The sequence below is a fragment of the Oryctolagus cuniculus genome, chromosome 1 (assembly GCF_051225735.1).
Source record: "Oryctolagus cuniculus isolate XC-2025 breed Fujian yellow rabbit chromosome 1, ASM5122573v1, whole genome shotgun sequence".
Lineage (NCBI taxonomy): Eukaryota > Metazoa > Chordata > Mammalia > Lagomorpha > Leporidae > Oryctolagus > Oryctolagus cuniculus.
This window is the reverse complement of record NC_142867.1, coordinates 138,162,136-138,185,373: the sequence shown is the minus strand read 5'-3', so window position 1 is coordinate 138,185,373 and position 23,238 is coordinate 138,162,136. Positions and strand designations below refer to the sequence as shown.

Genomic DNA, 23,238 nt, shown 5'->3' with positions numbered 1-23,238 from the left:
CTTGCTGCCTGTGGGGAGGGGTGGGGCAGGACAGACCTCTCTGCTCTCCTACTGCCCTGAAAGGTTCGCGCACACACATGCAATGTGCTCGACCTCGGCGCCTGGCCGGGCCAGCCGCCATCATGTCCCACACAAGAGCTCAACACATACACAGCTGGGCCACTGGGCACTTCGAGTTCCACGGACAGCACAGCAAACAGCGCTTCACACACTGACCTCCGGTCACCTCGCCAGCCCTGCCTTCTGCTTACCACTTCCCACTCATTCTCTCCATTGCTCACCACAGGACACTTATTCCTGAGGTACAATGTTTGGCATGACTGAGCACGATTAATCACAATTTTAAAGCCAAAACAAAAAATAGTGACAGTCATCTCCAGCCACTGGCTCAGAGAAAAGAATCAGGGCTTGGCCGGGATGTGACAGTGGAAGGCCCCTGTGGGAGCTCTCCAGCCATCCCCACTTGCAGACCCAGGAGAGACCGCCCTCTGCTCAGCACCCCAAGCTCAGAGGCCAGCATCGTTAAGCAATGAAGATGCAGGACAACTGGTGAGATCAAGACCACAGATAAGCCTATGATCACCAGTGTGAAACGAAATAACCATTCTTTATTCAAAATAAATACACCCTCTTACAAGGAAAGCAGGAGAGTACACTGTTCCCCTCAAGACCAAACCACATTCAGAATATGCTCATCTAAAAAAGGAAGATGTAAGGATTATCAAACAGAAATCTAGAATTTCTATACATCGTTGCTCGGAAAAATAGACTAACAGGAATAATTCATGTCAAAAAGTCACAGGTCAGAAAATCGGTTTTCCTTTGAGGCTCATTTTGGCAAACCTTCCAAATCTTGTGCACCCACCCTGAGAAAGGGCCCTCGCCACAGCCGTCCTGCCCTGAGACTCACATGTCTGCAGGACCGTGCTGATCACGGAAGGCAAGAGCGCCTCCTGCCGTCACTACACCAAGGGCCCCCAGAAGCTTGTAGCCCTGCCTGCTGCAAAAATTAGCTCACCTGGCTCAGCTTTGCTACAACAGAGAACGTTTCCTTTGTAGGGAGAACAACCTCGGCACCACATTTTCCAGAACTTTCCAGGTCCACGCTGTTGCTCAGAGAGCCATAGCTGCATCCCCACAAGATATCTGAGCACCCGCCATGGGATGAGTGCCATGAGGCCACAACCGCTGCTGCGTGTCCTCTCATGCTGGCTCATGCGCACACTCAGCAATCATACAGAATTCAGGACAGCAGTGAGCAACGGAGCAGCAGACAAAGTCCCAGCGTCTTTTTCAGACCTCCCGCCTCCTTACCCAAAAGACAGATACACTGGAAAGAGCCCTCCTATAAATTCAAGTTCATCATGTGAGCAGTTGAAGCCTCCAGTGTTTCTTCTAGCTCCAGGGCATACTGATTGTACGTTTCCAGGTGTTTTCTCCAGATTTCAACTAAAACAAGAAACAGTGCACGTGGTGAAGGCATGGCACTCCTCTAGCAGAAACCCAGCAGCGAGGCCGGCGCTGTGGCACGCTGCGTTAAGCTGTCGCCTACGACACTAGCATGCCATACAGGTGCTGGTTCAAGTCCTGGCTGTTTTATTTCCAATCCAGCTCCTTGCTAGTACACCTGGGAAGGCAGCAGAAGGTGGCTCAACTACTTAGGCCCCTACACCTCTATGGGAGACCGAGAGGAAACTCCCAGCTCCCGACTTCAGCCTGGCCAAGCCCTGGATGGCTTGATACCCAACTTGATAGCCCCAGTGGATGGAAGATACCCCACTTCCTGATCTCTTTCCCCACTCTCTGACGGTAGCCATGCTGCTCAGATGAGTCCCTGGCAGGCTCAATCTCTGCACCCGGCCTGTGCCTCGGCAATGACCCCCAGAAACTGCAGCTGGGCTCCCAAGCCTGTCATGGATACGGTGCTGTGCTGTGACACCTGCTGAGGTCTGACAGTCACTGACAAGAGCTTGCACCCTCCTCTGCCTGAGGAGCACCTCTTGGGCAATGGCCTGCACTGCCTCGGCCCCACAGCAGCCAGTCTGGCAGCATGGGTGCCAAGCTGTTCTCCCGGCCACCCTGACTGAAATCAATACAGATGCCAGACCTCTTGCTAATACTCACGGTAGTGTGGCACTTCGCCTTCGGTGGGAGCCGGGGGACCGTCTTCTGCAGAGCAGCTGGGGCCCTGCACAGGCTGGGGAGGGGTCGGAGGCCCTGGTTCTCCTGCCAGCTCGTGCCGCATGTTCTCCAGCATGGTCTTGTATGCCTGCCGAGCTGCCATCGTCAGCTCAACCATCTTGTGGAACTGGTCCTGGGGTGCAAATGAGAGCACAGTTATCAGGAGGACTCAGTCCTCCAGAGGGAGGCACAGGTGGCATAGGCCTGCCAGGGTCAGGGATGGTTACCATCCAGGCCGAGTATCTTTAGGTGGACTGAAGCCCAGAGTCAAACGTAGAACCGGCCACTTCCTGGTGTTAGAGCACCCAGGGCTGGTGCTGTGGCGTAGAGGGTAAAGCCACCACCTGCAGTGCCGGCATCCCATATGGGCGCCAGTTGGCATCCCGGCTGCTCCACTTCCCAATCCAGCTCTCTGCTATGGCCTGGGAAAGCAGCAGAAGATGGCCCAAGTCCTTGGGCCCCTGCACCCACGTGGGAGACCAGGAAGAAGCTCCTGGCCTCGGATCGGCCCAGCTCCAGCCATCCGGCCAACTGGGGAGTGAACCAGTGATGGAAGACCTCTCTCTCTGTGTAACTGACTTCCAAATAAATAAATCTTCATAAAAGAGACACAGCTCCTGTGTGATGAGGAGGCTCTGCCAGCCTCTGTCTGTCATCCTGACCTCCCTCCATTGGCAGTGACCTCACCTGGGCCCCATCGTAGCTGAAGATGCCCACGACACTGACAGGAACTGCTTTGTTCAAACTGCGTCCCAGAGCCTTGCGGTTGAGTGCAAACACAAAGGGAATGTTCTGTTCACAGGCGTAATCGATAATGGTGTGCAAGGTGTCGTCCAGCCCGCCTGTCAGAGGACAGCAAAAGGACAGGGAGACATAGCACAGGGTGCAAGGGGTTAGCACTGATGGCACACACCACAGCTCGCCCCACACCCATCACCTCAGAATCCAGTCAGTGGCTCCGTCAAATCCATCAGGAGACAGCGACTCACAGCCATGGGGAAGAGTCAACTCTGCAGAAGAGGTACTTCCTTATGTGCTAAGAGAGAGCTGGCAGCACAGTAACGGGAAAAAGCAAGCACTAGCCAGTATGACTGGACACTTGCTCTGTGCCAGGCCAGGATCTGCTGCTTCACTCGTTGTCCCGGCAGTCCCCCTGATCCACAACCTCAAAAGGTGGAAAATGAGAGGTAAAGGTGTGAGGCCCAATGGAATCTTTGACTCCTGAGGGCTCCTCACCCCCCTCCTACCTGACCCTGCTTCCAAGTGAGGCACTAGCACAGCAGAGAGACAGGGAGAGATGAAGTGAGCCCAGGAGGCAGGGGCAGCACCTGGAAAGCACTCCCGCCAGCAGGAGCCCGACTTCATACATTACAATGGCGCCCAGTGAGCATGCAGTCAAGAAGGTAACTCGGTTCACCTCAGCAACGCGACTGCAGCAGGCAGTAATACATTTACTGAGCACGGTCCAAGATTACAGAAACCCTTCAACATCCTATTAAATAATCCAACAGGAAAAGGTAAATAAAGACACCTATGCTCCTGGACAGGATGATCCAAAAGTCATGTCAACTATATTAACCCAAAACTTTAAAACATCATAACTTACTATATACTAGATTTCTTTTTTTTTTTTTTTTTTTTTTTGACAGGCAGAGTGGACAGTGAGAGAGAGAGAGAGACAGAGAGAAAGGTCTTCCTTTGCCGTTGGTTCACCCTCCAATGGCCACTGCGGCCGGCGCGCTGCGGCCGGCGCACCGCGCTGATCCGATGGCAGGAGCCAGGAGCCAGGTGCTTTTCCTGGTCTCCCATGGGGTGCAGGGCCCAAGCACTTGGGCCATCCTCCACTGCACTCCCTGGCCACAGCAGAGAGCTGGCCTGGAAGAGGGGCAACCGGGACAGAATCCGGCGCCCCAACCGGGACTAGAACCCGGTGTGCTGGCGCCGCTAGGCGGAGGATTAGCCTAGTGAGCCGCGGCGCCGGCCCTATATACTAGATTTCTTTGAGAAGTAAAAAATATGGAAAAAGGCTAGCATGCCCAGGTTCAAAGCCTGCAGTTAAAGACACAGTTGGCCGGCGCCGCGGCTCACTAGGCTAATCCTCTGCCCTGCAGTGCTGGCACACCGGGTTCTAGTCCCGGTTGGGGCGCCGGATTCTGTCCCGGTTGCCCGTCTTCCAGGCCAGCTCTCTGCTATGGCCAGGGAGTGCAGTGGAGGATGGCCCAAGTGCTTGGGCCCTGCACCCCATGGGAGACCAGGAGAAGTACCTGGCTCCTGCCATCGGATCAGCGCGGTGCGCCGGCCGCAGTGCGCCAGCCGCGGCAGCCATTGGAGGGTGAACCAACGGCAAAAGGAAGACCTTTCTCTCTCTCTCTCTCTCTCTCTCACTGTCCACTCTGCCTGTCAAAAAAAAAAAAAAAAAAAAAAAAAAAAGACAGTTAACACAGAGGGTGACACAGCTTGACAGAATCCATGGAAGCACAGCACGTGAAGAACACCTGAATCAGTGGGAGAGGATCTGGAAAATCAGGTTGGACTGACACTTTACATCTCAGCTGACACAGAACGTAGGAAAGTGAAAATGTGGAAGCAGGAAAAAAATACATTCTTTATCAACCATAGACTATGAAGTTTGTGATACAACATAAAATGTAGTTGGAAAAAGAATACCAACATACACAACACCTAAAGTCTCCTGTGGCTCCTGTTTTTTTTAAAGGCAAATGACGGTAGATGTCTGGTGTAGTGTGGTTGGACACCACTTGTTTGGAGCCCGCTTCTAGGAGCGCAAACTCCTGGGCCCTGGACCGACTCAGACATAAACTCTGGAATCTGTTTTCACCAGGCCCTGGGCAATTCTGACACTCAGAGAACCACTGCCTGTGGACACCTGCTTCACACTCAGGGTTCTCTCAGACAGGAGCAGGCTGGGGGCCACCGATCGCTCTGGAAAACCTCCACCATGAGAAACCCAAACACACACAGTAATGAAGGTGGAGGAAAGAGATGCCCTACATGCAGAGGACTTGACACCACTGAAATCGAGAGGTCACGCGTCTACAAGCAGCAGCAGCTGGGGCAGGTGTTCAGTTAGTCTAGCCGTTAGGATGCTGCCTGGGTTGGGGTCCCAGCTCTCTTCCTAATTCTAGCTTCCTGCTGATGTGCACCCTGAGAGCAGCAGGTGTCCAGGAGCTGGATCCCTGCCATGCACATGGAAGATCTGGATGGAGTTCCTGCCTGGCTCTCAGCTTCAGCCTGGTCCAGCCCTGGGCACTGGGGGGCATTTAGTGAGTACACCAGCAGATGGAAGCGTGTAAACTTTAAAAAGCAAACAAACAAAGGAAAGTTCAGAGAGCAAAAACAGCTTCCTGAGATTAAAAACATTAGAAATGAAAAATTCCACAGGAAGTTTAGAAGACAGCATTGAAGAATGGGATGAAAAGAAGCAGAGGGCCACCACGAGGAAGCTGCCAGGCTGGGAGGCTGCTGCTGAGGGGTGCAGCTCCAAGCAGCGTGACTGACAACTGAGCAGGAGTCAGCAGAAACTCAACAAGGCACCCAGAGCCAAGGGTGGTGATGCAAATGACTCGTAACCCAGAACTGCAGGATCAAGGCCATCCCAGCTTGCTTCTGCATGGGAGGGAAATGAAGAAGCAAGACCACAGACAAAGGATCCAGAACCAGAGAACTTGTTTCAAGATCTCCCTTGAACCCATTTCTTATAACCCACTGGAGGAAGTGTTCCAGGAAAACAAGGGCTCACCCCCACAAGGGCAGCACACAGGATGCCTTGATCCCCAGAGACCCCCCAACAGGAACAGGGTGGAAACAAAGAGGTAAATACCCCAAGTTCTGGCTAAGCCTCAGGGAAGTAGGGAGCCCCTGTCTCTCAGGAAACCCTGCAGGACTGTTGACCCTCTTAGCTGTGCAGATACACAACATGGACAAAGCAGCCAGGGAAGCAAGCGGAAAGGCCCTTGGGCACTGCTGGACACACAGCCAGACAGCAGGTCACTGAAATCCCCTGCCATATTCAGATCCACAGTGACAGTGAACCTGCACCGAGTGAGGATAAGGACGAGCCACTGAGCTGAGACTGAGGAGGTGCAGAGGCTTCTCCTAGATCCTAAGGGCCTCAGACACGTCAGGCTTCAGCTGTGAAACAGTAAGGTAACCAGAAAAGCTCACCGCCAACGGCTCAGCTCCAGGACCTCGACTCATTATCTTACTCAACCCTGGCTGAATTAACTTCACCCAGCAAAAGATGGAATGGGGCAAGAAAGGGCTTGAATGCTCCAAGTTCGTCCTCTTCCCTAGCCCTGATGGGATGAAGGACTGATGTGCACCCTGAGCTACAGCATCTGTTCCTAACTCCCAGCGCCATTAGATAACTCAAGGAGGGCACAACATGGAGGGCAAGTCCTCTAGGAACCCAGACAACATAGGCACAGCGCAGAACCAAGATGTCAGGTGTTCAGTCACGGCATTCAGTACATCACACCCAACAAAACACAACACACGTTCCAGATTAAAATGAAACAAGCCCCCATGTGTAGTCACCAGCAGTGAATAATGCAGACTGAACACCTCATCATAATTTAGACAGGTGCTCTGGGGTACAGCCTGGCCATAGGCACCACACTTGCTTGCTCCAGAGCATACCCTGCTGCCAGAGGCTTGCCTGGGCCAGCTCAACCCACATACAGGAACTCAGTGGTCAACACATGTGGGAAACAAACACTCAATTACAAAACACAAAGAGAGGACGGTGCTGTGGTGTAGCCACATATGGGTGCCAGTCCAATCTCGCTGTCGGCTATGGCCTGGGAAAGCAGCAGAAGATGGCCCAAGTCCTTAGGCCTCTGCACCTGTGTGGAAGACCCAGAAGCAGCTCCTTGCTTCGGATCAATGCAGCTCTGGCCATTGCAGCCACCTGGGGAGTGAACCAGTAGATGGAAGCTCGCATGCTCTCTCTCTCTCTGCCTCTCTGTAACTCTGCCTTCCAAATAAAATAAATCTTTTAAAAACAAACAAAACACACCAAGAGAAAAGGAGCTGCCAGGGCATATAGCAGGTTCTACCCAGGTGCTCCCTGAGCCGAGGGCTGTGGCCAGCCAGCGATGTCACAGGGGCCCACGCCAGGGGCAGCCAGGTGTCGTCACCTTTTGACTGTGTCTTCTCACAGTTGGGAGAGATGATGACACACTTCAGCTTCTTGAGCCTCAGGTGCTTGAGAACCTCCCGCAGCCCCAGCACAAGCCGGCGTTTGGTCTTGGCCTTGACAGGATCCTTCTGGTACATCCGGTCCTGGAAACGGACCAGTTCTTTGAGTAGGTCAGTGACACAAGCATCCACTTCTTTACTCAGCATCTGGCTGCAGTAACTGCAAAGACAGGAGACATCATGACATCTGGCTAAAACAGTACAGCCTGCTCCTGCGTGACTCATCCATGCCATGGGATTTCTGCTTTTACACATCGTACAGATGGAAGCACCCTCCCCCCACTCCCACAGAAGAGGACAGCTATCTCTGGGCCCACCTTGCACCATGGCTCATACAGGCCCTAGACTCAGCAGAAGACACGGTGGAATGATAAGGCCATCCCTGAGCACGTGTATAACCAGGTTCTAGCCACTCTTAACCTTGAGGACCAAAATACAGTGTGATCCAACTATACGGATTTATGGTGCTAAGCCTGGAAAAGGGTTGCCAAGTAGAAGCTAAGTGCTCTATTGCCCAGATCCTGGAGGGCAGGGGCTCACTCACTCTCTGAATCTCCGGCTGTGGATCTTGGGGAGGCCGGCATGGTCAGGAGCAGGCTGGCAGGCCTCAGCATCGTTCTGCAGCTCTGTGCCCAAAGACTCTTCTGCCTGGACCTCAACCATGGGTGTGGGGACTGCTTTCTCAGCTCCCCCTGGACCTTCAACCAAAGCAAAGTCACTGATTGCACCTACGGGGCCCCATGCCATGCCCACTCCATCCCTAGCTGATGCTGTGAAGACATGTCATGGCAGTGAACAGAAGAGAATGCCCAGGGACCTTCTGCTCTGCATGGACATAACAAATATACATAAGTACCACTTAAACTATAGGTGTACAGTTCAGTGGCCAAAATTTGTTCTTAAATTTGAAATTAAACCTGACCATCCCCAATCAGCTGCTTCCACAGTCCACCAGAACACAAGTTAAGTGCCAAAGTGAAGGAAATCAGAGAACACACACATCTACTGGGAGGGAGGCACAGAGAAAGGGGCCGCACAGGCTGGGGAGGACAGGTGCTTCTCGGGAGTGCACTGCAGAGCACTTGGAAATGTGTCTGGCAGGAGTCACTAGGGCAGTTCTGCTCCAGGAAGTGCTCCGCAGAATCAAGTGCTCATGTCCTCCAAGACAAACACTTAACATGTCCACTGCAAGCCACTGCACACGGTCCCCAAACAGAAACTGCCACATGACCATCCCAACTCAGTGTATTCATCCAACAGAAAACCGTGCGTCAGTGAACTGAACACCTGCCATGAACAAAGCACTGAGAGAAGGGCCTGGCTCCACTGCTGCCAGGTCAAAGCCCCTTTGGTGGTGCTGCCATCGAAGCAAGGTCCCTGGGGAAACTTCTCACCAGAAGGCACAGGGGGCTGCTGGGCTCTGCTCTGCTTCCTGATCTGGCTGCTGTGTTATAATTTATGAGAAGTCTTCAAGCTGCACAATTATGATCTGTGTACTTTTCTGGAATCACACTTGAATAAAAGTATACTTAAAGAACATATACACGGGCACTTGGTATAGCAGTTAAGATACCACCTGGGACATTTGCGTGCCCTATCAGAGTGCCTAGGTTCAAGTCCCAGCCCCACCCCCAATACTAGCTGCCTGCAAATATGCACCCAGGAAGACAGGAAGGGATGGCTCAACCAGCTGGGTTCCTACTGCCAATGTGGGAGACCTGGACTAAGGTCCCAGCTTCTGGTGTTGCCTTGGCCTAGTTCTAGCTCTTGTGTGCATGAACCAACAGATGGATCTGAGCTCTGCCTTTCAAAAACATAAAATGAATTTTTAAAAAGACACATTTGCTTTTACAACCTCCCTGGATCTAGATTAGTCAGTAAGCCGCACCATAGGTAACGTTGCTAATTCTCATGTTAACTGTCACAGCCACTTCGAGTTAGAGGGACAGCCAGTGTCATACAGATCACATTAGAGGAGCTCATCTCCTCTACTGCTCACAGAGGCCCCAGCTGCAGGGGTTTCTTCTCACTCTGAGGTCGAGAGTCTACAACCTTCCACACCTCGAGGCTCCTGCTGACCTGCTTCTATCACACAGGTGCCACAAGTTGACAAAATCCCAGGCAGCTGGGTGCACAGATCTCCCATTTCCCATGGTGGTTCTATCTGAAGGAAGCTTATAGATAAAACAAGGGGCCCACACTGTGGCACAGCAGCTAAAGCCGCCGCCTGCAAAGCCGGCATGCATATGGGTGCTGATTCCTATCCCTGTCCTGGCTGCTCCACTTCTGATCCAGCTCCCTGTCGATAGTCTGGGAAAAGGAATGGAAGATACCCATGTGCTTGGGCCCCTGCACCCATGTGGAGCCCTGGATGCAGCTCTTGGCTTCGGCCTGGCCCAGCCCCAGTTGTTATGGCCATCTGGGGAGTGAGCCAGTGGATGAAGATCTGTCACTCTGCCTTTCAAATAAATAAATAAATCTTTCAAAAAACAAGAACAACAACAACAACAAAAGGCGCACACGGAACCTGGTACCTGTGAGGTCGACCTGGCCGGGAGCCTGCTCCTCTGCACTGCTCTCTACATCCTGCAGCTCCTCACTGACAACAGTGGGGCTCACAGTGTTTTCCAGGAGACGCTGTTGCTTTCTCTCTTGCCGTTCTTTCAAGATAATCTACAAAATCAAACGAATGATAAAATCCCTAAGTGATTGTACTGGAAAGATAAGCTCTTCCAGCTGATTAGATCACGCAGAGCTGTTCCTTGCAGCAGGGACCTGCTCCCATCTCCCTGGTGTAGGAGCAGCACAGTACCCCCAAGGGCACACAGCAGCACAAGAGACCCGGGCTCTAAAGCCAGGTCTGCAGCCCTGTCTGACCATGGTCCCCAACCGCAGGCTTCTGAGCAAGACCAAGTGCACACCACAGGGCTACCCGAGAACCAGCTAAATGGCATTGTCCAGCCATCTCACTGGGCTCTGCACAGCTATGGGTGACATCCACGCACTCTGAATGGCAGATAATCCACCAGGGGAGGGTGAGGCGGATGATGGAGGAGAACCCAAGCCCCCAGTTCTGCTTTTCAGCCCCCATCACTAGAAAGCAGAGAACAGAAAAGGCTCTTCCTTCCAGGGAGCTGTAACACCCCTTGCTTCACAGGCTCCATCGCATCTAGCTGGCAGAGTAGGGGATCAATCTGTTTGAGAATTATTAACACATGTGGATACACCAGGTTCAGTTACACAAACCTACTGTCCCAAAGATGTCACTAGGGACACGTGACCTCGTCTAAGGTTTTCAGTACTTTATTTCAACTGAAACGCCACACACCTTCTTCAATGAGGTCGGCTTCTTGACCTTGGGGACCTCCCTCTGCTTGCCTTTCTTCATGAGGGGGGCGCTGGAGTCCAGGGGATTGTGTGGGGTCTTCACCTGACCAGAGCGGCGGCCCCTCTCCCCTGACGTGGCTTCTTTGGAAAGAACTGGCACCGCTCCCACTGAAACACAGTAGGACAAATGTCTCAGGCCACCGCCCCACAGCTCTGCCCAGCTCACCCAGGTCTGTCTCAGGGCACCTGAAAGAGTTCCAGGGCCACCCCAGCCTGTCCCCACTTTTCTCATCTTTGTCAAATAATCTCCTCCACGTTCTTTTCCATTGACAATGACTCTATAAATCCACTGGCAATGATTCTAAGTGAATACAGTATTGTTTGGATGGGATCCAAAAGAAGTACCATTTAATTTGAAAAGACGTTCCGTCCTGCCCACGTGATCAAATCTTCCGTTTATTGGCAAAGCTTAGACACACAGGGATCTCATTTCCTGACTCCAGCTACGTCTAGGTTTGTACTTCAGCAGTGTTGTGATGGATTCACCCAGCTCCACCACTGTCAGCTGTTGCCATCTTGGCACAAAGGCTCTTAGTTTCTGTGTATGCCTTTATCTTATCAAGTTCTGGTACAATCCTAATAACATTTCCAGTTGGTTCTCTTGAGTTTTCCAGACATAAACATGATTTCCCAAATCCCATCATGTGTGGCTGGGGGCATTTCCTCTAAACAGTCAATGAACTGCCTGACTCCCACTAAAATCTTTAATCTTACTCTGCTACTTTGCTCTAATTCCCAACTCAGTAACTGTTTCAAGAAAACAGTTAACTCCTATACATTTCCCCCCTAAATTTTTTTAATTAGGAAAATTTCAAAATGCACAAATTTGAGTATCTATCCTCCAAACTTGGGAGTTTTTATGTCAACTGTACTGAGAAGCTAGAAACATAATCCAGGTCCAGTGTTTGGAGGCAGGGCCTTCAGGAAGGGATCAGATTAGGTTAGAGCATTAGGGTGGAACTCCTATGACTGAGTCCTGGTAGCTTTCTAAGGAGAGGGAGGGAAGTCTCATACAGACACAGACACATTCCTGCACACGATGCAGCCACCCTTGCTAAAAAGTCTTTGTCACAGGGCGCCATGTTGGAGGGCTAGTGGTAGCGGCTCGGGAAGGTGCTCGCTGTCTCGCTCGCTTCCCCCGGCTCCCTTCAGTGCCCCCCTCCCCATCGCCTGCGTGCCGGAGTGTGTGCGAGGGAGGGGGCGGGCGTCGGGGGTGGGGTGGGGTGAGGCGCTCCGGGCCCCGGGAGGCCCGCGGAGAGAGGCTGCAGGAGGCGCTGAAAGATTTTGAGAAGAGGGGTAAAAAGGAAGTTTGCCCTGTCCTGGATCAGTTTCTTTGTCATGTAGCCAAGACTGGAGAAACAATGATTCAGTGGTCCCAATTTAAAGGCTATTTTATTTTCAAACTGGAGAAAGTGATGGATGATTTCAGAACTTCAGCTCCTGAACCAAGAGGGCCTCCCAACCCTAATGTCGAGTATATTCCCTTTGATGAAATGAAGGAACGAATACTGAAAATTGTCACTGGATTTAATGGTATCCCTTTTACTATTCAGCGACTATGTGAATTGCTAACAGATCCAAGAAGAAACTATACAGGAACAGACAAATTTCTCAGAGGAGTAGAAAAGAATGTGATGCTTGTTAGCTGTGTTTATCCTTCTTCAGAGAAAACCAGTTCTAATAGTTTAAATAGAATGAATGGTGTTATGTTTCCTGGAAATTCACCAAGCTATACTGACAGGTCTAATATAAATGGGCCTGGGACGCCCAGGCCACTTAATCGACCAAAGGTTTCTTTGTCAGTTCCAATGACAACAAATGGTTTGCCCGAGAGCCCAGACAGTAAATAGTCAAACTTACAGCAAAATGAAGAGAAAAACCACAGTGACTCGCTGGCATCTGAATCAGAAGTCTCCTCAGTGAGCCCCATAAAAAATAAACACCCAGATGAAGACGCTGTAGAAGCCGAGGGCCACGAAGTAAAAGGACTCAGGTTTGACAAAGAAGGGGAAGTGAGAGAGGCGGCCGGGCAGACAGCTTCCAGTGAGAGTTCTTCAGTTCTGGCAGAAGACACAGAAGCCCTGTCGTCACCTCAGGGTAAAGACAAAGAAAGCCACACTGCCAGGCAGCACTGTGCGGAAGATGAGGGAGAAGAGGAGGAAGAACAGTCTTTTATGACATCAAGAGAAATGATCCCAGAGAGAAAAAATCAAGAAAAAGAATCTGACGATGCCTTAACTGTGAATGAAGAGACTTCTGAGGAAAATAATCAAATGGAGGATTCTGATGTGTCTCAAGCGGAGAAAGATTTACATTCTGAAGGTAGTGGCAATACAGGCCCTGTAAGTAATGGTTCTAACTGCCATGAAACAGAAGAATTAGAAGGATCCAGCTCCAGTGAACCTGGAGAGATTCTGTCAGAGTCATCCGTGGAAAATGATGATGAAGCCTCAGAAGTCCCAGAGGAGCCAATGGAGCAGGACTGATTGTTTAGAAACACATAGATGCAGTATTTTACATACAGTTCTGGTTTTACACTGTATAAAACTTTTATGTGATAAAGTGGACCTGTAGTTTTACAAGAGAAACAGGCTGTAAAGTACTTTAAATCCTGAAAGAGTTGTACATGTAAGAACTGTGAATATCAGCTCCTCTGGGTCCTGCTTACCGCTCACTGTTTTTTGGTCTGGTCAAATCAGTGGTTTGTGTATAGATTTCTTTAATTTAGGATTAAAGTTTTTAAACTGGAAGGTAATAATTATAATTTTGAAAACTTTTTTGAGATTATCACATTTAGTTTATACATATGCCAAGAAAGCTTTTTGTCTTGTCTCTTGACAGCTCTAGCAGTTTTCCCGTTTTGGTCATAGTTTCAATATTTTAACGTGAATTGTAGGGTTTCATGCTGGTTTCCAGATTTTATTGTTTGACTGTGTACAATGGAACTTTAAGTCATATATACATATAAATACACATATATACATATATATTATCCTAAGGGGGGAAATGTTATATTTTTCTGTTTCTATAAGAGATGAATACAGCGGATACTTTTTCTATTGGTAATGATTGAGTTCAGCTCTTTCAGGAGACATTTTCTTTCTCTTCTGAGTAATTCAAATAAAATCTGGCCCTTGTGAAACCCTGGAAATCTTGTCTGTTGAAATACCAGGTTAAACATATTCCAAGAGATGTGAAGTTTTTTGTATACTTCTAAGGTGCCTGAGAAAAACACATGGTTATTTATGAGAAGATGTACTTATCTTGGAAATTGTGTTCCAACAGTAGCTTACTATGTTGTAGAACAAATGCTTCTGAAGCTGACATGAGACCATCTCAGAAGAACTAGGCAGGTTCCTTGACTTTTTGCTTGCTTTTCTGAACATTGTGAATATTACGCATTTCTTTCTAAATTATTCTAGAGTATGCAAATGTCAATGGTATGAAACACCACCTTACTGGAAGAATTAATATATTGCTTTAGTAATGTACCTGAGCTAATTGAAGTGTTAGGGGTGCACAGAAACCACCATAATTTGTACGACATTTTGAAGTGAATTAAATATTTTTGAACATGCTTCTTTGACAGCCAGTGTTATATTTTTCAAATCAACACAAAGCACAATGATTACTCTAAACTCAATATTTTCAAATTCACATATTTAAAGTCATATGAGCTGCAACTTCCCTGTCAAAATTACTGGCTGCCAAATTTATATCTGTTTCCTCAGCTGTACTTTTTGATATCAGACTTTTTAAATTTCTGTAAAGTAGATTTTGTAGAATGTAATGTGTTCACTGCCTTTGTGAAGCGGTATATAATTGTATAATTTCTGTGTGTAAACTTGGCTTGGGCTTTCAATACAGTATTCATATAAAGCAATAAATATTAATTTTATGGAAAAAAAAAAAAAAAGCCTTGTCACGCTCTTTGGACTTTGAATCTCCAGAATTCTGAGCCAAACCACCTTTTCTTTACAAAGCAGCTGCCTCAGGTATTCTGTCATAGCAATGAAGTAAACAACTCACAAAAAATAAAACCCCACATACCCACCATCCAGCTTCAGGAACTGCCAATGTCTTCCCAAATGTATTTTACCCTAATTTTCAAATTTTTTTTTTAAGATTTATTTTTATTTATTTGCAAGACATTTACGGAGAGAGGCAGAGACAGAGAGAAGGGTCTTCTATCCACTGGTCCACGCCCCAGATGGCTGCAATGGCAAGAGATGAGCCGATCCGAAGTCAGGAACCAGGAGCTTCCTCCCGGTCTCCTACTTGGGTTCAGGAGCCCAAGAACTTGGGCCATCTTCTACTGCTTTCCATTTTCTACTGCTTCTCTGCCATAGCAGAGAGCTGGATTAGAAGAGGAGCAGCTGAGACTAGAACTGGCACCCATGTGGGATGCTGGTGCTTCAGGTCAGGGCTTTAACCCACTGTGCCATAGCACCGGTTCTGAACATATTTTCTAAATGACTGGTGTCTGTCAATCAGGTATGGTCATTGATCTCTTCTGTGCAATTCCCTGTTTCATATAGAATGTTTAAGTGCACAAGCTGTCCATGATGACGGCCTGCCTTCCAGGCTGCTCGATAAAAAAAAAAAAAAAAAACAAACAAAAAGGAGCTGGCGCTGTGGCTCAATAGGCTAATCCTCCGCCTGCGGCGCCAGCACACCAGGTTCTAGTCCTGGTTGCCCCTCTTCCAGGCCAGCTCTCTGCTGTGGCCAGGGAGTGCAGTGGAGGATGGCCCAAGTGCTTGGGCCCTGCACCCCATGGGAGACCAGGAGAAGCACCTGGCTCCTGCCATCGGATCAGCGTGGTGCGCCGGCCGCAGCGCGCCAGCCGCGGCGGCCATTGGAGGGTGAACCAACAGCAAAAAGGAAGACCTTTCTCTCTGTCTCTCTCTCTGTCCACTCTGCCTGTCAAAAAAAAAAAAAAAAAAAAAAAAAAGAATAGTCTTGGCCGTAAGGTCCAGTGGACATTTTTCTAACTGCTGTCTAGCATTGTGACTGGAAGTCGCAGGAACTTGTCTCAGAACCTGGTCCTTTTCTGGCTGGCATCTATTAATGGCTCAATAAACCCAAAGATCTTAAACTTGAGCATGCATTAAAATCCTCTGGAGGGCTTGTTAAATAACAGTCTTCCAGGCCCCAATCCAGAGTTTCTGAATCAATGGATCTGGGGTGGGACTTGCAGCTGATCTCTGGTCAGAGGCCATGCCTGGAGAAGCAGGCCTGGAAGAGGAGGAGTGGTGAGCTTGGTGTGTCACTGGACGAGCCAGCATTTGGTCTTGGACCACCTCCCACCAGACCCAAACTCTTGACCTCCGCCATCTGCTGACCAGGGATATCTTTGTGTGGCTGGATGAGAGCAGATTCTGTTTATTAGCCATTTAAAAAAGTATAATATGGACTCATTCTGAAAATCCTGAAACTATACTTTCTCTATCACAGACACACATAACAAGAGCAAATCCCAAATCCACTGTCCACTGTGCTGGAAGATGCTTTACACCAAGGAGCACACTCTGAGATTCCATTTATGTGAAGTTCTAGACCAGGGAAAATATCTACTGGGACTGGCAAAAGGGACTGACTGGGAAGGGCACAGGACAATTCCAGGGGTGCCTGGGTATTTTCTTCCATGGCTAGGAGCTACAACACTTCCCACATTCTTCAAATGGTGCACTTAAGATCTGTGCAGGGGTTGGCATTGTAGCACAGTGGGTTAAGCCACCTCCTCTGATGCCGACAGCCCATAGGGAGCAGCAATTTGAATCCTAGCTGCTCTGCTTCTGATCCAGCTTCCTGCTACGGTCCCTTGAGAATGCAGTGGAAGACAGTCCAAGTAGTCGGCCCAGAACTGTTATGTGTACGTGTGTGTGTCCAAGTCTGTCTTTGATTCTTCACTTGGCAGCTCCATATACTCAGCATTCTGAGAAAACCCCACACCGTGTTGAACTGCTGTTGCACCAATTTACTCTCTCATCTTCAGTGCAGAAGTGCTCTGATTTCTTCACACCCTCACCTGCACTGTTTTGATGCATCATTCTAATAGGTGTGAAGTGATATTTCACTGCAGTTCTCAGGAGCAGTTTCCTGATGACTCCATTTTTGAAGAGATTGTTCTGTGTTCTCTCACGGCTCTGGCATCCTCATCAAATAATTAATTGGCATGGGCAGGCACTGTGTTGTAGCAGGTGAAGCCACCACCTGCACTGCCAGCATCCTATATGGGCCCCTGGTTCAAGTCCTGACTGCTCCATTTCTGATCCAGCTCTCTGCTATGGCCTGGGAAAGCAGTAAAAGATGGCCCAAGTCCTTGGGCCCCTGCACCCACGCGGGAGACCTGGAAGAAGCTCCTGGTCCCTGGCTTCAGATCGGCACAACTCTGGCTGTTGCAGCCAATTGGGGAGTGAACCAGTAGATGGAAGACCCCTCTCTCTCTCTCTGCCTCTCCTTCTCTCTCTGTGTAACTCTTTCAAATAAATAAATCAATCTTTAAAAAAAAAAAAAAAACCAACTGGCAAGACTGGTACTGTGGTGGAGCAGGTAAAGCCACCACCTGTGACACCAACATCCCATATGGGTGCTGGTTCAAGTGTTCGCTGTTCCACTTCCAATCCAGCTCCCTGCTAATACACTTGGGAAAGCAGCAAAGGACGGCCAAATGCTTGTGCTCCTGCACCCAAGTGGGAGACCTGCATAAAGCTTTTTGCCTTTGCCCAAGTTGTTGCAGCCATTTATGAAGTGAACCAGTGATGGAAGATCTCTGTCTCTCCTCCTAACTCTGATTTCAAATAAACTTTAAAAAAAATCAACTGGTGATAGATACATGGGTTTATTCTTAGACTCTCCTGTCTACTCCACTGGTTTACATCTGTGCTTATTCCAGCATCACACTTTTTATCCTATGCAAATAATCATCTACACAAACAAAACAATCTGTGTGGAAGTCTCAGCCAGGTACATGAGATGAAGGTGCTTACCTGAGAACACCACCGGTCTGGAGGACTGCTTTGCATGCTGGGAGTGCTGCTGCTTCTCCAGTGCGGTCAGCATCCCTCCCAAATCCAACTGCACTGGAATCTGGCTCTTCTTCCCACTATTTTTAAAATTATTCTAAAAAGTTCAAAAATGGTAAGTTTACTATTTTACAAACCATGCTTTCCATTTTACTACAAATTTATATAGAGAAAATGAAACAGACCCAGAGACTATAAAAATCCTCAAATTTTAAAAAATCCACATAATTACAAGAAAAAAAAATCAATCCCAAATCATCTGCCAACATTACTGTTGTTCATTTCCTTCTTTCAAAACACTGGGCTCGTGTCAAGCCACCTCTGTTTCTTTTTATTTTGAGTTAACTGCATACATCTACAGATAAGACACCAGGACTTGTACGAAGTCTTTAGCTACAAAATGTTTGTGAGGCTTCCGGGTTAGCATTATCAGCTGATTAGCATAACTGTCTCTCTCTCGAATTTCTCGAGAATCAACTGCCATGAAATCACAATGAAGTAATCAAAAGTTTACGCCAGTCCAAACACCCAGCAGATGAAGATCAAACGTGTGAACCCAAAGTTTGATATACATGGGTGGAGAATCTTTTTCTGCCAAGGGCCCTTTGGATATTTATAACAACATCTGTGGGACATACCAAATTATCAACTTAAAAATTAACCTGCTATATATAGGTTTATTGAATTTTGCGTCCTACCTGTGGCTGCCTTGGCAGAGTCAGATCAAATGATTCTGTGGGCTTTATATGCCCCATGGGCCAGATGTTTCCCACCCCTATTAACAAATGTAATTCTTAACAGTTATGACTTGGGTTTGGAGACTATGTAAAATGCTGAATTAGAAAGCCCTGTGGGGCCAGCGCTGTGGCACAGTAGGTTCAGTCTCCACCTGCTCCATCTCCAATCCAGCTCCCTGCTAATGGCCTGAGAAAGCAGTGCAAGACGGCCCAAGTGCTTGGGCCCCTGCACCCGCGTGGGAGACCTGGAAGAAGCTCCTGGCTCCTGATTTCGAATTGGCCCAGCTCTAGCCACTAGAGCAATTTGGGGAGTGAATCAGCAGATGGAAGACCTCTCTCTCTCTCTTACCCTCTCACTGTCAATAGCTCTGCCTCTCAAACAAATAAACAAATCTTTAAAAAACACTGATGCTGAAAACCCTACTGGCTGAGGGCTCACGTTGAAGACAGCACCAACTGTACACAGCAAAGGCAGGCAAGGAGACCTGCAGGGCTGAAGAACTTACTGTTTCCTGTTTGTTTTCTTTCCAATGCAGCTTCATAGGGCAGTCTGCATTCCCCTCTCCTGACACGGCAACTGAGTCTCATACAAAAGCGATAAAACATTTCAGCTTAAAAGCAACTCCGTTCAATGTATGAGATGCCACTCTCCTTTGAAGAAATGAACCAAAAAAAAAGGGCAAAAAAAAAAAAAGGCAAAAAAGCCCACTACTATCTCAACACAGACGTCTGGAACTCTTCCAGGTGCCCTGAGACATAAATAGCCAAGGCTGGGCCAGGCTGAACCCAGAAACCAGGAACTCCATCCAGGTCTCCCATGTGGGAGGGCAGGAGGGTAATTTTTCTCAAGAGTTTGGCAAGAAAAGTTAGGCCTTAAGCAACTGTGGTTTCAATCTAAAAATTACCTGTGGATGCTGCCTGGATTGAAATTTCGGTGACTCGACTCTCTCTCTTCTCTCAGATGCAACTGCCAGATTGGGAAACTCCTCCGCATCCTAAGTAAACCACACACCTCTTTAGCTCTCTGTTAATCACAAGAATGCAAATATGCCACATGCAACCTTCTCCTTGCTTATATTCTTTTTAATAAGGTCCCATATAAAAGTTCTCAAAATAACTTAAAACAGCACGAAACTCTTTACCATAAAAGCTCCTGTTTATCTGATTCTGAGAGCAAATCTATAAAGACCACAGTTCTAATACCCCTGTTTCCAGGAAAAGTTGAGTGCCACCAACACTCTTGGTATACCTGAGAAATTTATAAAACTGACCTTAAATCATCGTGGTATGAGTATTTAAGTACCTGTCCTTCCAAAGACTAAGTTTTTCAACAGAAAAACCATCAAATATAGATGCAACAGATAATAACAATAAATGTTCTATCATTTGTGCTGAACACAGGCTACTAAAAGTCATTTTTAAACCATTTAAAATTTGAAATTCTGTCAACATTTTAGGTGATTTGGGAAAAGTTACATGGAAAATATGGGGCAGAAATAGGAATTAGTCGTTGACCCAAACCATAATGCTCTGCCACCCTCACAGTTCTCCAGTGGATGTTCCAAGAGCTTGGGGCCCTGCCACCCTCATCCCAGCCAGAGCTGCAGGAATGCCCAGTGTGGGCCTGAGCTCGACACCTGGACAGCACCTGAGACTTGTGTGCCTGCACAAGCAGCCAGGCCACCCAGTTAGGATGTGTTAGGACAGAGTGAAGAGACCACTAGGCCTATGAGAAATGTCGTCAGAACCCAGGCTGGCTCCTGAGTCCAGGGACATTCTTGGAGCATCACAGGATGAGAAGTTCCTGCAATTCTCCTGAACGGAGTTTACAACAAATCTATGACATTCTAGATCACTTTCTGTAGTGAAGCACTTTGCAGTAAGAGTTCTAGATAGAAAAGGAGGCCCTGCAAAAGCAAGGAAAACAACAGGCAGAGAACACAGGGGAAATGTCAGCAAAGTGGCACACACACTATTAAGTTCCAACGAAAGTGGTTGTCTTTACACCATTCATTCATTCAAATGTCCCCTGCACATCTGCTATGGGATGGCTAGGAAGCCTCAATCAAAGGATGACGACAATGGGTGACGATTTTCTTTAGCAGTAGGAAAAGGATTCAGAAAATGTTGAGATTTTCACCTACGAAACCAGCATGAAGCCACACTGCTTTTAAGACACATTTATAGTGTCACACTATAAATAGCAACATTACTTCAATCCTTGGCGGCTCTTGAACTGTCAGGGTTTCATATTTTGACTTAGACTTTTCTTTCTTTTTCTTATTTTTTCTTGAGGACTCATTTTGTTCAAGGTCGCCACCTTGTGATGCTTTGGACTAGAACAAAACACAAATCAAAAACCATCAGTTTTTAGGGCATTTAAGAGACTGTTTCATATCATGTATCAGAGCAAAATTAAATGCCTAACACACAATTCATTTTGAAAATTGGTATACTTGGATATAACTTGGTTTTCAGCTTGAGAAAATCATGTTGTTAATGATCCTATGCCAACTTGAGTGTGCTCACCAATCCGGCTGTGCCATTTGTCAGCACTGTCCAGTGGTCTCTAAATCTGATGAGCCTGGGAATCCGAATCAGCCCTGCAGTCCACAACCAGTTAAATGACTAGGCTCACCCCAGACCTGCTAATTGATCTCACTACTCCCGCAGGCACCTCAGTCCCTGGCCTTTCTAATCAGGGCATACGTGACTGGCCTCAGGATCTTTTGGCTTAATGCTTAGACCTGAATTTAAGTAGGCTACATCTGCTAGCTCTTTTTGGCTAAAAGTCACCTCCCCTCTACTTAACCCTTCTCCTATTCTCCATCTTAACTTTCTCTAAAGAGCGCTAACTACTCTCTGACATGCTGTCTGCATACTTTTATCCTCTCTCCATTAGAACAGAGGTTCTAAGAGGGCAGGGTCATATATGTTTGAAAGGCAGAGTAGACAGAGGAGAAGTCAGAGAGAGAGAGACGAGAAACAGAGAGATATTGAGATTGAGATCAATCTTCTATCTGCTGGTTCACTCCCAAAATAGCTGAAATAGCCAAGGCTGGGCCAGGCTGAACCCAGAAACCAGGAACTCCATCCAGGTCTCCCATGTGTGTACTGGGAACCCAAGTACATGGGCCGCCTTCAGCTTGAACATTTCACAGGGAGCTGGATCAGAAACGTGGAGTAGCCTGAACTCTAACAGGCAGCAGGATACAGAATGTCAGCATTGCAAATGGCAACTTAACCAGTGCTGCCCCAAAATGCCTGCCCAAGGACTTTCATATTTTGGGCCTTGCCTTACCCTAGTGCGAATTTACCCTTAAGGGGTAAGAGCTTCAACTGCTATTAAACAGAATGTGATTGTCCACTGACCTGGAGGGGCTGTCCATATTTGATTCATTGAAAAAGACAAATTTTAAGGATACTGGGTATACAATTAGCATATCTTGTTAAAAAAAATTTTTTTACACCAAAACAAAAGAAACTCCTATTTGTACACCTGTGAGCTTCAGACAGGCTGCAGAGCAGACTACTTATCTACTAATGCAGGCTTTCCTGATGGGTGGGAGAGGATCTTTCCCAGCACTGGGTTCTTATAATGCTACATTTATTACTTCCATAATAAAATTCCTACGCAGGAAGTTTTAGAGCAAAAAAAGCATTATGACTACAATACTATAATTTCAATTGTGTGAAATGCAAACCATCTAGGCTGCAAGATCACAGGAGAGTTTAATTTTCTTATTCTAATTTTAGAATTTTCACAAAAAACTTTTTACAATTATAATAAAATAATTTAAGAAAAAGATTCTAGAGAAATAAAACAAAATCCATCACCCTAGACTGTGTACTGCCTATCAACAAAGCAGGCTCTCAGAGAGCAGTTTGGCAGCTTCAGTGAAGAACAGACAGTATTGGCTGTGGTCCAGTATGTGCCTGGCACAACAGCAGCCCAGAGAAAGGCACTAAGGCTGCTCCAAGAGCCAAGCTCAGGGTGTGCACGGAGCAAGGGTCTTGGATGCACACTTGCCACTGTGTCTCAAATCAAACACAGAGCAGTGAGGAACAGCACATGCAGGACTCTGCTGTAGCTGTCAGCATTACATTTTCATAAATGCAGTTACCACTCATGTGGGGTGGGCTAACAGCATTTTCCGATATTAAAAGTATCCTCATATTCAGAAAGACGGGAAATGATTGAAAGATAGAAAACCATGACACTAAACAAGACCACATTTCATCCTCAAATAATATACATATGAAACTTAACATCTAGATCAATGAAAAAAAGTCCTTGAAAAAACAATCTTTATAAAAATGATCTTAAGAGCTTAAAATTACTTAAACTTATGAGGAAAAATTTATTCTGAAATAGGATCTATTCTGATAAGCTCCTGTAGCAGGCAAATAAATTGCAATAAATAAAAACTAGTAGCATACATCAGATGATCACAAATGTGGAGTTCAATTACGAGTAGTCTGCTACCAGAACTCTGAGATCTGGAATCCTCAACAGGGAAACCCTGTGCAAATACTGCCAAATCTGAAAAACTTCAGACTCTGAAACACTTCCAGCCCCAAGCACTTCACACTAAAGGGGCTACTAAACTTGAATAAATTGAAGCACTTTCAGTTATGATGGAGAGGGGATTATCCATTAGCAGAGGACCAACATAATCAAAACGTAA

The 23,238-nt window shown here is 47.5% G+C and overlaps 1 protein-coding gene and 1 pseudogene across 20 annotated transcripts in view; one reads left to right on the top strand and one right to left on the bottom strand.

Moving 5' to 3' along the window:
* Positions 1-588: 588 nt before the first annotated feature.
* Positions 589-23,238, bottom strand: part of SECISBP2 (SECIS binding protein 2) — a 40,092-nt gene continuing 17,442 nt past the window's right edge. For 17 of the 19 annotated variants that reach the window (XM_002708271.6, XM_008258092.5, XM_008258097.5 and 14 more), the window contains 10 exons: positions 20,764-20,886; positions 19,456-19,545; positions 17,778-17,910; positions 10,730-10,896; positions 9,936-10,074; positions 7,946-8,099; positions 7,341-7,561; positions 2,869-3,023; positions 2,125-2,314; positions 589-1,449 (listed from right to left, as the gene is read on the bottom strand). In XM_002708271.6, the coding sequence (XP_002708317.3) occupies positions 1,346-1,449; positions 2,125-2,314; positions 2,869-3,023; positions 7,341-7,561; positions 7,946-8,099; positions 9,936-10,074; positions 10,730-10,896; positions 17,778-17,910; positions 19,456-19,545; positions 20,764-20,886 (1,476 nt within the window). In that variant the 3' untranslated portion in view covers positions 589-1,345. Of the gene's footprint in view, positions 1,450-2,124; positions 2,315-2,868; positions 3,024-7,340; positions 7,562-7,945; positions 8,100-9,935; positions 10,075-10,729; positions 10,897-17,777; positions 17,911-19,455; positions 19,546-20,690; positions 20,887-23,238 lie in introns of all 19 variants that reach the window. The other 2 variants (XM_089315959.1, XR_016222852.1) reach the window with 2 other exon arrangements.
* Positions 11,865-14,704, top strand: LOC103348624 (serine/threonine-protein phosphatase 4 regulatory subunit 2 pseudogene; annotated as a pseudogene). Its single transcript, XR_016222878.1, has 2 exons — positions 11,865-11,901; positions 12,070-14,704. The product of XR_016222878.1 is annotated as a serine/threonine-protein phosphatase 4 regulatory subunit 2 pseudogene (transcript).